The sequence below is a fragment of the Chenopodium quinoa genome, unplaced genomic scaffold (genome assembly GCF_001683475.1).
Source record: "Chenopodium quinoa cultivar QQ74 unplaced genomic scaffold, ASM168347v1, whole genome shotgun sequence".
Classification (NCBI taxonomy): Eukaryota; Viridiplantae; Streptophyta; class Magnoliopsida; order Caryophyllales; family Amaranthaceae; genus Chenopodium; species Chenopodium quinoa.
Genome location: NW_018745650.1, coordinates 1483894 through 1497927, shown reverse-complemented (window position 1 = coordinate 1497927; position 14034 = coordinate 1483894). Strand labels below are relative to the sequence as shown.

Genomic DNA, 14034 nt, shown 5'->3' with positions numbered 1-14034 from the left:
ATTTCACACAGTGAGCCATTCTAAAGCTCTAAAGTCCCAAAGTAAATTAGCTTTAAATGTCATGATCAATTATTACTCAATTCATATAAATTAACTAGAATAGATATAAACCCACTTCAGCAAATGCAATTAACCCAGTTGCTCAAATCCACAAATTCACACGATTACTAAGTTTCCCTAATCAATTACAACAAAACTACTAATTTTAAGGGTTTGGTCAAACACCCAGAAACTAAGATCTTGATTTCTAGCTACTATAGTATCTAATTCGACTTAATCAATCAATATGAACTCAATACATCATAATTTATTATCAAGAATTCAAGATATAAATCTATAAAGTCACGGAATATGGATGAGTGGATGACGGAGCAGTGGAGCACTGAGCACGGGAGGCCGGAGGCGACGCCTGTGGGACAGACGACAGCAAGAACAGGGGCCGGAGCGGTGAACGGCGGCGGCGGCAGCTTACGGGATGATAGATGATTGCAGTGATTTAATTATCTTTGTTACTTTTTCTTTTTAATATTTTTGTAGCAATGGTTCTGATAACGTATTAAATATCAAAAAGAAATAATGAGAGATATGAGAGAAATTTTGTTACGTACTGTATCTTATTCCATCTAATACGGGATATATATAGATGTATATTATCTAGGGTTCCATCATCGGATAAAATCAAATACCCAATTCTAGAATATTCTACATAATACATGGGATAATAGTCATCCACATTTAGATTTTTCATAACTCCCTTAATTTTATAAGAATTTTGTAAACCCAAATATACAAGCCAAATGCGAACCGAATGATCCTATTTACCCCTTTAAACACTTTTAAAAAGAAAGTATGGATCCCTCTATTATACATCACATTTTCACACTATCATCTTTCATTATTTTTAGCATTTTAGGTGATTTAGCATACGGATTTTAAATTTGGAAAAGCTTCTAATTTCCTTAAACAATTAATTTTCAAACAGCTTCTAATTTTCTAAAACAAAGTCAAAGCAAAGAAAAAGGAAAAAAATAACGTTCCCTTAATTTCCTCACTTTTGCTTCACGCGTAGAGTAGAAGTATCATGAGTCAGTCTTCTTCCTTTTCTCTCACGCGGCTTCTCAACACGATTTTCCCTTCCCAATTTCACACCTTTCCCCCAATTTCTTCTCAATCTCCTCAATTTTTCGATCCCAATTCACTCTTGTAATCCTAAATTTCAATTATAAAATCATCAAATTTGTAATTTTTATGGGTTTTAACCAAACCCTATCGAAATTTTAGTTACCCAGATTTTCGATTCATTCTCACAATTCAAATTTTCTATCAAAAAAAACCATAATTTCTGCGATTTTTTCTGGGTTTTCACCAAATTTCATCAAAATCTGAGATACCCAGAATGTTAAGAAGTTGTATGAAGCCATTGGAGAGGTGTTTAGGAAGGAGAAGCGATGGATTATTGTGGCATATGGATCTGAAACCTCATGCTTATGGAGATTATTCAATAGCTGTAGTTCAAGCTAATTCATCTCTTGAAGATCAAAGTCAGGTTTATAGTTCTCCTTCTGCTACTTATGTGGGTGTTTATGATGGTCATGGTGGTCCTGAAGCTTCTCGTTTTGTCAATTCCCATCTTTTTTCTTTCCTCCATAGTAAGTTTTATGCTTTGATTATAACACCCTTTTGTTAGTTTTCTTGATTTTGGTTCGATTTTGATTTTAATTGTGTTTTTTGATTGATTTGTGATATTGGGTTTGGTTTAGATTTAACCATTTTGATCTGGGTCTAGGTTGGTTTTTGTGTAGATATTGAATTTTGGTTCATCTTGTTAATGGTACTATATATAATTTGATGGATTATATGCTGTGTTTCTGTTTCATATTCTTGTAATTGTGTTGGATTGATTGCATTTCTTTGGTCTCTCTTAATAATAGGTTTTACGAGCTGATGAGTTTATGTTATTATCTCAGAATTTTCTTCCGAGCATGGAGGGTTATCGGTTGAAGTGATTAAGAAGGCTTTTAGTGCAACGGAGGATGAATTCTTGCGTTTAGTAAAGCGCAATTTATCAGTGCAGCCAAATATTGCTTCTGTGGGATCATGTTGCCTACTGGGTGCAGTCGCGAATAATGAATTGTTTGTTGCCAATCTTGGTGACTCGAGAGCAGTGCTGGGTCGAAAAGTGACTGTTAGGAAAAGGGAAGTGGTTGTGGCTGAGAGGTTATCAACTGATCATAATGTGTCAGAAGTGGAGGTTAGAAGAGAGGTTGAGGCACTTCATCCTGATGACTCTCATATCGTTGTATACAGTCGTGGAGTTTGGAGGATCAAGGGGATTATACAAGTAATCATCTATTCATTGCTTTCTAATCTTATGGCCGTTTGGGTGTTTTGTGCATTTTTTAGGTGTGAGTATTATGGACTACATGCTATTTAGTCTGCTTTTACTTATTTATGCTTCCTTTGTCCTTAATTTAGTTCAAAATAATCCTTTCTCGAGGTTCTCTTGAAGACATATGGAAGCATACATCTCACCTCCCAAGACTTGGCTTCTGCAGGAGCCTCTAAGGGTGGTGGTTGTGTGGTTTTCTTTCAAACAGAACAGTGAGGATTGATGGGTGCATGTGATATTGAGCCTTTCAACAATTGTCTTCATTTCTCCTGGTATGCTGTATATTACAGGTTTGCAATAGGGTGTTGTGTGCCTTTGTTTGATGTGGACGGCTATTTGGAAGCTGCATTACGCCTTGTGCAGGAGAATAGTTTGTTAATTGCTACTTGCAAAGCATATGCTTGTTTGTGTGTTTCATTTTCTTTTGCAACCGTAATAGCATTTTATAAATCATTATGCCTTAAATGGTAAACACTCATTTTTGTGTATGAATTTGTTTTGCAACATTAATAGTGTTTTTTAAAAATCATTTTACCTTAAATGTTCACATTTTATGATATGGTTGTTGTTCTGACCTCAGTATCCTTTCTGCTTGAAGGCTTTTTAGTTTGAGAATTTCCTTTTATTTTTTTAAAAAAGTTGCCTAAGATATTTTCAAAATAGAATGTATGCTTTACAACTTGAACCAAAATTGCTTGAAAAGTGAAATTGCTATATGAATGCGAGTTTTTCGACCGTTGTATATTAGAACCTTTTTGTCACTGTGTAAGTTGTCCTTTTTTTTATGCTTCTAATAAAATACAGTTAATGCATCCAATGGCAAATTGACCTTGAAAATTTTCTCTCTTTTGCATCAAAGTTAATTACTAAAGAGTTCAGCAGTGTATACCGTGTATTATTATTTTGGTTGGTGCTTTGCCAATGCTATTACCTCTTAATGTCTATTTCCTTTTAGATATAGAGTATTTAACTCTGTCCTTTTGATAAGGCTGTTTTTCAAATCTTTATGTGCAAAGCATAAATATTTATGGAGATGAGAACGATAAAAGAAAAGCAGTAGCTGTTCAACAACAATTAAGAACTATAAGTAGTCCTCATATATTCCTTGCTGTTTGCTATGCATACTTTAAGTTTCTATCTGAGAAAAGGCATCTGATGAAGATGCTGTTCTGATCAACTTTTCTTTTTCAGGTATCAAGATCTATTGGAGATGTGTACTTGAAAAAACCAGATTTCAGTAGAGACCCTATATATCAGCAGTTTGTCTACCCCATATCCTTGAAACGTCCAGCAATGACAGCTGAACCATCGGTAATTCAAAGAAAGCTTGAGCCAGAAGACTTATTTCTAATCTTTGCATCAGATGGTCTTTGGGAACAATTGTCTGATCAAACTGTGGTGGAAATGGTTTCCAAGAATTCTAGAACGGTGAGTTTAAATAGCCTCTTTTTTTGTTGCTGTATAAACCACGTTCTCAAGTCATACTGTTATGATAATGGTCCCTACATAGAGTAGCGTTCTTCCTTATTCCGAGGTTTTTTTTTTGGAGGGGGTGGAAGAGCAATGAAACTACTGTAAAAATAGTAGCCCTCATGGTAAGACTGGCCTTGATGAGATAGGGGTTACATTTACATGATATCAGATGACTTTAACGAGTGATTTTTACACACTGACGTAACATTAGAAGAGTCCTGGGGTGAGTTCTATAATAAAAAAAAAAAAAAAATTATAATAAAAAAAATAATAAAAAATAGATTAAAAAAAAAACGCAGTAAATCAACCGTTGTACTGCTTATACCTTGCTTATATTTAAATCTATGAGATAAGGAAGTGTAGAGTGTTATACCAGCATAATGGCAACGCCTTGTATTTTACAATAATGAAAATGAGACATCATTTTTGTTATGGAGAAACTGTAATTTGTTCATGTTAAACTTCAATAAAATTTCTGCAGACAATTGAATGTTGATTGTTTATGTTGTAGGGAATCGCCAAAAGACTAGTGACAGCTGCCCTACAAGAAGCTGCAAGGAAGAGAGAGCTTAGATATAGTGATATTAAAAATATCGAGAAAGGCATAAGGCGTCATTTCCATGATGATATCTCCGTAGTAGTAATGTATCTCGATCATAACAAGCATAATGGCGACGTTGTTAGATTCAAGCAGTCTGCTGTTAGCTGCACCAATGCCCCTGCTGACATATATTCCTTCAATGCAGAGTCAACATAAAAGGGTGAGCGCGTATGACATTTTGAGAGTAGTAGTCATAAAGGCCAATTTTCTACGAAAGATTGGCTGGCTGGCTAGCTGGGTCTGGTAGAAAGTTGATGATATATTAAGATACCTAGCAAGGATGTTTTGGTAAGTGGAAGGAAATATCAAACAGACACAATAATGTTGTAGATATTTAGGTTACAGAGATCTCATCAGTAATATTGTTTTTTTTTTTTTTTTTTTTTTTTTTTTTGTTGGGCTTAATTATGATGAACTCCCTCTATACGAAAGTATACATCTCTAGTTGATTTACTCTTAACATATAACTCTAACGGAAAACTACTGTCTTTTCTCTGTCTGTCTCACCCTTGATTTGAAATGTTCCCTAAATATCAAGTGCTAACTTGTTTGAGCTATACTGTATTATTTGGCGCTGAATCCTATTCATAACAAAAGCTAGTTATGGACACTGGTCATCAGTGTTAAGAGCTTGCTACCTAAAGTCCAATTACTTTCTTCAAGTCTTTTCTTAAGCTCCTAATCACTGGATGGCAGTATCATGACCTACTCTTAACCCTTCTAATGATTATGACGAACGTATTGTGAAATTTGCCTTATATGCTGATAAAGCTAGGTTCTTGAAGGATGAGAGCGATCATTTGCTGAAGAAGGATGCGTATGATATTGCTGGAGGTTAATATGAAAAGGGTTTAATAATTAACATTGGTTTGATTTTTGTTTTTTGTTTATCATTTGAGTTAGAGCTAAATCCTGCAGCTTGTGCCTTCAAGGTTTAAGTGTATTAACAAGTAATAAACTTCTCTACGATTTGACTTCGATGCCAAAGCTCTCTATCGAAAGGCTTTAGCATTTATAGGTTTGAATAGAATATTTACGGTCTTAAGGATGTCGAATTTAGGGTTTGTTCCGATTTACTGAATATAACTGAACTGAACTGATTTGGGCTGAACTGAATTAAGCTGAAATGAATTGTTTATGAGAGAAGGAAATTAGGAACTGAACTGATTGGAGCGGAGCTAAAGTGAACTGAACTGAATTGAAATTAAGCTGAACAGAACAGACCCTTAGTCATGTTACTCATGTAGGTACTCTGTATATCATTTGGGTTCTGCTTTGGTTTGTTTTTTAATGGAAATTGGAAAAGATGATGAGGTGAGATGGATATGATAGATTTTGGCCAAAGATGTATGAGTTACTGCACTAAAAATAAATCTGGTGCCTCATCGGGCTAATCTGGAGTTGAAGTCTTTTCTCGGCCTTGATGTCGAATGGTGGATAGGATATAATTTGTTTTCTGACTGGGAGTTCTTATAAATTGTTTGGAATCTGAAAAACATATGTTCTAATCAGAACTAATTAATATTCAAGAGCTTTTGGTTTCAAATTCTATACATGTTCTGATATTCGTCTGTCATATGTTTATATTCCCATTTTTAGGATGTTTTTTATTCGCTTTTTATGGGCCTGATGCAGTGGTGGATCCAAAAAAAAAAAATATTTAACGAGGTTAAAAAAAATATTTAACGAGGTCAAAATATATTTGATGATTTTTAATGGGGTCATTTGATAAAAATACAAGTAATTTTTATAGAGAAAAGAAAAATTATAGGAAAAAATTCTTAATTTTCATGCTCAAGTGAGGTCAAGGGACCCCACTGAAAACTTTGCATCTGTCACCGCCTTGATGAGGTGGCACTCTCATGATCACAATGAATAATGAGGCCCATTCTTCATTGGGAAAAGGGAGGGGGACTGTTTCACGGTGGGGGAAGGGAGGGGTTAGGGTTTTGGGGGAGGATTGGGGGTCGGAAATGGTCGGGGAAAGGAGGGAGGGGGAAATTGGGGTAATGAGGAAGGGGTGGGTCGCCGGCACGGCGGGGAGGGGGGTGGGTCGTTGGTCGCCGACATCAGTGGGGTAAAGGGGTTGCTGGTGGGAGGGGTGGCCTGGGTTTTTTCGTTTTTATTAATTCTAAAACAATTTTATTATTCTATGAATGGTTTTCATAAATATTCAATACTAATTTTTAAAATATTTTTAACAATTTTAGTTAATCATTTAAATGATTTTTGAAAAATAAATTAATGAGGGACCATTTTTTTTTTTTTTTTTTTTTTTTTTTTGGTGGCCGTGAGCTTGCCACATAGAATAGCTTATGATGAACATTTTTTTACATGATCACCTTAAAATTTTCAAAGCTGACATGAAGTTTAATTGATTCTCATGCTTGCGCCCTTCTAATGCAAAAATGCAGGACATATAATTAAGGAAGAAACAGTACAGAAAATTTGAATGCTTCAGAAACCCATCAGCTAAAAAGTGTTAGGAAACCATTTTGGGAGTGTTATTTAAATTGTTAAATAAAAAAATAAAAATAAAAAACCTCACCATCTTCTGTTTGACTTGTGTTTTGTCATTGCTAGAAATTTTCTAACAATTTATTCATCGTTTTTCGTTTAAAGCGTACACTTGAGGAGGCAGCGCAACACATTTATGATTTACCTCTATAACTGCAGTAGATAGCTTGTTATTGATTAAATTTGACCAAGTGATTAGCACACCACTGCTCAACAATAGGGTGTCGAATTTTATGGTTGTGCAAGACATAAATGAAAATCCTTTTTTCGGTCTGTTTGACAAAACTATAATCTATGCTTATGTTTCGAAGACAAACATACAGAAGAAAATGAAACTGTCAAAAACTTTAGGAATATTATTGAAGCCAAGGCTTATATCAAGCGTCTTCGACTTACAACTTTAAATGCCAACCACCTACATCAGATGGAGTTGGCTGACAGGGACAATATGATCATTCCCCCGGGGTTCAACCACGTGCATTTGGGAAAGGAAAAGAGTGGTTACGATGATTTCATTGTGGAAGCAGACGGATCATGGGATAAGAAAACGAGGAGAGCAGGGATCGACTGGGCAGTCAAGGCTAACATTCTAGGCAATGACCTGGAAGAAGGGGGTCTACACGGAACAGCAGCATCAGTCATACAATGCGAGGCTTGGGCTTGTCTCGAAGCTATGAAGTGGGCTCGTGCTAATGGTAGACAGGGAATCCTTCTTTTATCCGACTCTACTGCACTTCTAACCAATTTACAGATGTCCACTGGCAGGGAGATTTCGATAATCTGGTTGCTGAAAGAATTAACCAAAGTAGGGGTCTCGTTCCAAAGATGCACGATTTTAAAAGTTCAGCGCGACCAGGTGCAGAAGGCGAATGACATTGCTAGGAAATGCCGGATTAATTGTTCTAATTTGTTGTAGTCTTGTTTTTCTCCTTTGCATTTGTCAAAAAAAAAAAAAAAAAAAAAAAGAAAAAAAAAAAAAAAACTTTAAATGCCATAGCATGGTTTAGCAATCATACTCCATAATAGTTAAAATGTCAAGGGATACACAGGATCCAAATTTGGGTAATGGATCCCCCAATTTTGGTCAATTCCAGCTGCCCTCTTATCCTCATTAAACATAGATAATACAAAGATATCCAAAAGATTTGATGGCTTTCTTGGTGTTCCTGTTCGCTTCATTTTATCAATGAGTTTCTGATTATAAGTTTGTGCATTTTACTTACTAGTATAAGGATCATTCCCAGCAGTAGGCCACCCTGTCTCAAACACAACCAGGGTCACACTACCCCCACCGATGTTCCCTAAGGCAACATAAAACGCGTCTACCATAGCCTCAAACAAACTATAGTACTTGTATGTCCCATCGATTACAGACTGTTGTGCATTGAAAAGTGCATAATCTAATGGTATCTCCTTAGGCCTTGAAGCTAAGGCTAGATAAGGAAACACATTGATAAACAGCGGGTTTTTTGTACCTGCTAACCATGTTACGATCCCTTGCATAGATTTGTTAGCTTCTGCACTGAAGCTCGCAGCAGAAGGAGGGGAGGAGACACCCAAGACATTGACATTTACTACTGTCGAGACTTTAATATTAGATAACCTGGCTGAATTAAGGCCACTCAATATATTGTTCATGGCTTGAGGGATGAGGTCAGCAGAAGGACCAGACACCATCTCGTTGCCTACAATGATCCATTCGATATCTACTTCATTAGCATAAGGGGCAACATTGGTGTTAACCCATTCCATGGCAACATCTACACCCATAGCAATGCTTGTTACTATGTCATTTTTCATGCCTAGTGCAACTTTGATGTTCGACCTTCTTAGGCTATCGAGTGCATTTGAATGTGGCTCATACAATCTTAAGAGATGGATGTTTTTAAACTGACAGAACTTAATCACCAAGTCTGCTGGAGGAAGATTGTTGCTTAGCATCCTATAGTTAACTTCAACAATAGCACTTGATTGCATAGACAGGTTAGTTGCCAAAGAGTATGCTGCTATATGCATCTGTAATGAGTAATGGAAATATATATGTGAAATTTGAGATTATACTTTGGGCAAGAGTGTGTTATCTTAGCTAAAATGAATTGATATTATGTTACCTTGTCAAAAAAAAAAAAAAAAAAAAAAAAAAAAAAAGGGATAGAAGTATGTGATTTATTGTTAGACTTTTTTGAAATAACAATACTTTAATAATGTGTTTGGATTGAATGAAATGGAGGGAAAGAAAGGTTAGGAAAATGAAAGAAGAGAGTATCTTCATTTAAATAGCAAATTAGGGATGAAGGGAGAGAAATTGAGAGATTAAATTCTAAGTAAATAATCCCTCTAACAATGGAGAGATTTGGAAGGAAAAGTCTATCACTTTTCCTTCCCCTTCCCTCCCCTTCTTTTCCTTTCCTTAACATTACCCAAACAAGTTGTAAAGGAAAATTTATTACAAACCACCTCAAAAAATACAAATTTTATCACAAACCACCTCACACATTTTATTTTATTTTATTTCTTTTTTTGTTAAAACACGCCTGATATAAAATTTTTTTTTGTCAACAACTACCTTTACCTATGACCACCTCATCACCAACCACCTACACCAGTTTCACCACCTTCCCACACGCCCTAACTATCCTCTCAACCCAAAACCACCTCTCACTAGTCCAAAACCCCACCCTAACCATTGGAAGCCACCCACCCAACCCGAAACCATCCCTCTCCACCCTAAAACCGCACCCTAATTAACCACCCAGAAACCTTCTACGTACCCTACCCCAAACCACCCCTCCCTGGCCTTATTTTTTGTTAGCGAGGCGGTTTTCGAATAGTTAAGGTGAGAAATCTAGTTGGTGAGAGGTGGTGTCGAGGTGACAACAGTGGTTTTCATGAAATTAGGGTGGGGTTTTAGCCGACAAGGGTGGTTTCGGGTTGGGTGGGCGATTTTCGGATGGTTAATTAGTGTGGGGTTTTGGGTTAGTGAGGGGTGGTTTCGAGGTGGGTAGGTCAACAAAGGTAGGTGAAGTCAGTGGTGGTGGTAAGGTGGTCAACACCGAAATGGTGAGTCAAACAATCAAATTCTGGGTAAATATGATATTATTGTCCGCATATATTATTCTTAAGATAAAGTTATAAAAAAAAAGGTAAGTAATATTAATAACAGCAGATTAGTAAACAAATATTTTTTAGGGTACAATTGCTTGAACCGAGAGTTATCGCAAACTTTTTATAAAGGTGGGAAAAAAAAAAACAATATAGCATTAGCAATCAAAATATATGACAACTTTTATTAAATACACAAATCAATTAATCTGATTATACATAATACTTAGTTTTAAGAAAACATTATTTATCAGCAAATTAATTGAGTAATCGATTGTTATTTCTCAAACACATAAGTAATGAAATTGTTTAACCGACTTACTTGTGAATTGCAAATGCAATATGATGATCACTATAAGTGAAACCATTGGAACAAGGTTCAAATTCCTTGAGAAGACCTTCATTTCACCTTTGAAATAAAAATTTGAGTTGTTAGATTTTATACATTTGTACTTGTATATATACACACACAGAACATGTGGGGTAGCAAGAGTTTATTGACTCATTACTACGTATTTATGCCTCAAAATTGGGATGATTTTATTCCAAAAGTTATACGATTTATTTCCTTGAATAGGGAATAATTAAATTGGACAAATAATGTGTTATGTGTACTCCCTTCAAATAAAGGAGGAACTTTAGATGTAAGAAGGGGAGTATGCATCGAAGAATATTAGGGATGGCAATTATAATTGAATATTCGTAAACCCGATCAATCTGATATAAATCAATATACAAAAATCTCCGTTAAATGAATGAAGGGCATGTGATGGATGAAACGGGTGACGGATCGGATCAGATTTAGGTGGAGCTCCGTTCCATCCATCACCCTTCCATTATTTAAAAACTGCAGCAATTAATTTTTCAGTATTCCAATCCATATTTATATTTATGAGTTGAGAAAAACAGCATGATTAATCAATAGATGAGATAATAAGTCTTCTAATACATATTGTAGTGGTTTTGAGTTCAAATCTCATAACATACCTTTTTCATTAATTTCATCTCATAGTTGAAAAATGACGTGTCATGTTCGATTTATGAAGGTGCCACGTGGCATGAACAAATATGTTTAGGCACACTTTTTAGTATATAATAATAATAATAATAATAATAATAATAATAATAATAATAATAATAATAATAATAATAACTACTAGCGTGTGGTCCGAACATTGCATCGGGTTGTTACGTTGAAACACAATATCGTAAAAAGAGAGAATTTAACTTGGAATTGTTGAGGCTATTCTATTCCTCTTTATCAATTTTTTCCAAGCTATGCAAATGTAAATGTATATTTATTTATATGTATATAAAATACATAAATTACTTTTAATTAAGATGGTAAGAAATGTGATCTTATATTCATGAGGTTTAGTATTCGAAACTTGTGGGATACATTTAACTTCATTAGTAACTTGGATTAATGTTGTAATGATAGTGGTAACACGACACAATGCTAGTTAAATGATGACGTATCACAATGCTAGTGCAGATGTATGTGGCACATAAATAATTTTAGGAATGCTATTTAATATATAAAAGTATATATTAGTATTGTTGAATCAATACAGTGACTACATTTTCCATAATTTTAAATCACTTAATTTTTGTAAGGAATAAATCACTTTGTTGAATCTAAGAAGATTAGGTGAATAGAACAAAAAGTTTAAAAGAAAGCATTTCAATTACCAAAAAAAAGTGGAATTTATCAATTAAAAAAAGAAGACTTGTCACACAAAAAAAAAAAAAAAAAAAAAAAAAAAAAAAACATATCTTTTTTTGACAGAAAAGAGAAGGAAAAAGAAAAAAAATAAAAAAAATATATATATAGGGGAGGGATTCGGTAAGAACCCCTCCTTATATAAGAACCCTAGTTATATAAGAACCAATCTCAGCCGTAGAATTAAGGTAATTTGGACGGTTAAGATTAAAACACGTATTTTTCCTCATACCCTCTACCAACCGATCAAAATTTTGTCCCTCCTCTAACTTTCTCTCTCTTCGTGTTCATCACATTCTCTCTCTGCAAACCCCCAAAAATCTCCATAGAAATTGCAATTTGAAGGATTTTCATCTCCATAGAAATTGCTGTAATGTTCTGTATCAATTTTGATTCATTGATCAAATATATCAGGTTTCGGGTAATTAAACTCGTGTTATTAAAATTGAAAAGCGTTTATTTTTTTCCTTTTTTTGTTGGTCATTAGTTCAGTTCATAGCAGTAGTCATCCAAATTATGGTGTTACAACTACTTGTGTATAATGCCTACCCCGATACACTCAAGAATAAGAATAAGTTCTGCTAAAATTTGTTCGTTAAGTAAACAATTCAGGCTAAACAAAACTTTTAAACTCGATTAATGAGCAAGCATAGCTTGAACAACTTGGCATTACTTGTTCTGCTTGCATCAATTCGTCATGTCTAAAAACAAATCTGGCTTATTCTCTATGTTCTATTTTTTATTATTTTTGCGAATCTATAGTTCAAATTTAGGGTTCTTTTTTTGCGGATTTAGGGTTCGATTTTTGCTGATTTTTTCGGATTTTGATTTCGAAATTGGTGATGTTGGTGCGATTACCCCTGTTTGTAGGGGTTGTGGTGTGGTGGTTGATTCATTCAGCAGCAGTTAATTGGTTAGGGGTTGTTGGTTGTGAACTTGTGATTGTAGGGCTGAAAATAAACTTTAGAACATAGGTAGAAAAAATTTGGAACATAGGAAAAAATTAGAACATAGGTTGAAATAATTTAGAACATGGTGTTGATCTTTCCACGTTGTTCCTGTCGATATGTTTATAGAATGTCAATGTTATGATAAAAAATACACTTTTAAGATATGCAAGCAACTGACATAGCTTAGCATGTTCTAAACTCTTTTTAAGCATGTTCTAAACTCTTTTAGAACATGGTGTTGATCATAGTGGAAATATATGAAGTAACCAGCATTATTCGTTCAGCACTTCTGGTTATTCTCCATTTTGTTTTATGAGAAGTTTTGAAGCTAGATGTGGTGCTCTTCCATTCAAAAGGATTAGGATTGTGGTTTGTCTTAGGGGAGCCTTGGTGCAAGGCAAAATTCTACTATGGCGATTTTTGTGCGAATTTTTTTTGTCGTTGTGTCGTTGTTGTGTGGTTTTTTTGTGCGATTTATGTGCTGTTGTTTAGCGGCTACTATGGTGGTATGAATTTGGTGGTGGTTGTTGGCAGAGAAATGAGAAGGCTGGTGAGGGGTGTGGATTGGAGATGCGGTGTAGGCTAAGAAAGGGAGTGGTGAAGGTTAAGTGGCTGACAGGGGAGATTGATGAGGGGTTTGTTTATGTGGGCTTCTTGTTTGACTTGAACCATAGCTTCGAATGCAAACTATTTGAATAGCTTGTATTTAATATTTGAATGACTGTACTACACTATAGATGTCACTGCTGGCACTTAGAGCCCTGATATTTGTTTGGTTTTGGTTTTGGTTGGATGGACGGTTTTTCTATACAATCATGTATGGTGTAAGCCGTGTAACCGAGTAGTGTGAGCACGTAGTAGTGTTGTATATTCAATGAAATCCACTCTTATAATGAGAAGGAGGGGGGGGGGGGTGCTCGAAGAGGAGGGCCATGAATGATTTTCGTGAGATGATGAATGGTTGCAGACTCCGTGACCTTGGCTATGATGGACATTGGTTTACATGGGAAAGGGGAACTTCTATGAACACAGTGATTCAAGAACGACTTGACCGTTTTATTGGGAACTCTTCTTAGAACAGCTTTTCCGAATGCTTTGGTGTCACATTTGGTCAGAGACAAATCTGATCACTCACCTATTCTTCTCACCTTAAATAATCAGTCTAGGAGGAAATGAAAGAAGAAGCGCAAAAGATCATTTAAATTTGAGTCCGCTTGGCTCTTGGATGAAAATTACGAGAAGTTTGGTCAAGTTCAGCTAGTTATGGGATAGAGGACAG

General features: G+C 35.3%; 2 protein-coding genes across 2 annotated transcripts; one reads left to right on the top strand and one right to left on the bottom strand.

Moving 5' to 3' along the window:
• The first annotated feature begins 1037 nt into the window (after positions 1–1037).
• Positions 1038–4958, top strand: LOC110716801 (probable protein phosphatase 2C 63). Its single transcript, XM_021895440.1, has 4 exons — positions 1038–1649; positions 1968–2341; positions 3581–3817; positions 4374–4958. Exons 1-4 carry the CDS (start codon positions 1397–1399, stop codon positions 4617–4619), a joined length of 1110 nt encoding a protein of 369 aa, XP_021751132.1. The 5' UTR covers positions 1038–1396; the 3' UTR covers positions 4620–4958.
• A 2968-nt stretch (positions 4959–7926) lies between these two features.
• LOC110716992 (lichenase-2-like) lies at positions 7927–10584 on the bottom strand. Its single transcript, XM_021895636.1, has 2 exons — positions 10405–10584; positions 7927–8996 (listed from the first exon to the last, which is right to left on the bottom strand). The coding sequence occupies exon 2, from the start codon at positions 8994–8996 to the stop codon at positions 8196–8198; it is 801 nt and encodes a 266-aa protein (XP_021751328.1). The 5' UTR covers positions 10405–10584; the 3' UTR covers positions 7927–8195.
• Between the last annotated feature and the right edge of the window lie 3450 nt (positions 10585–14034).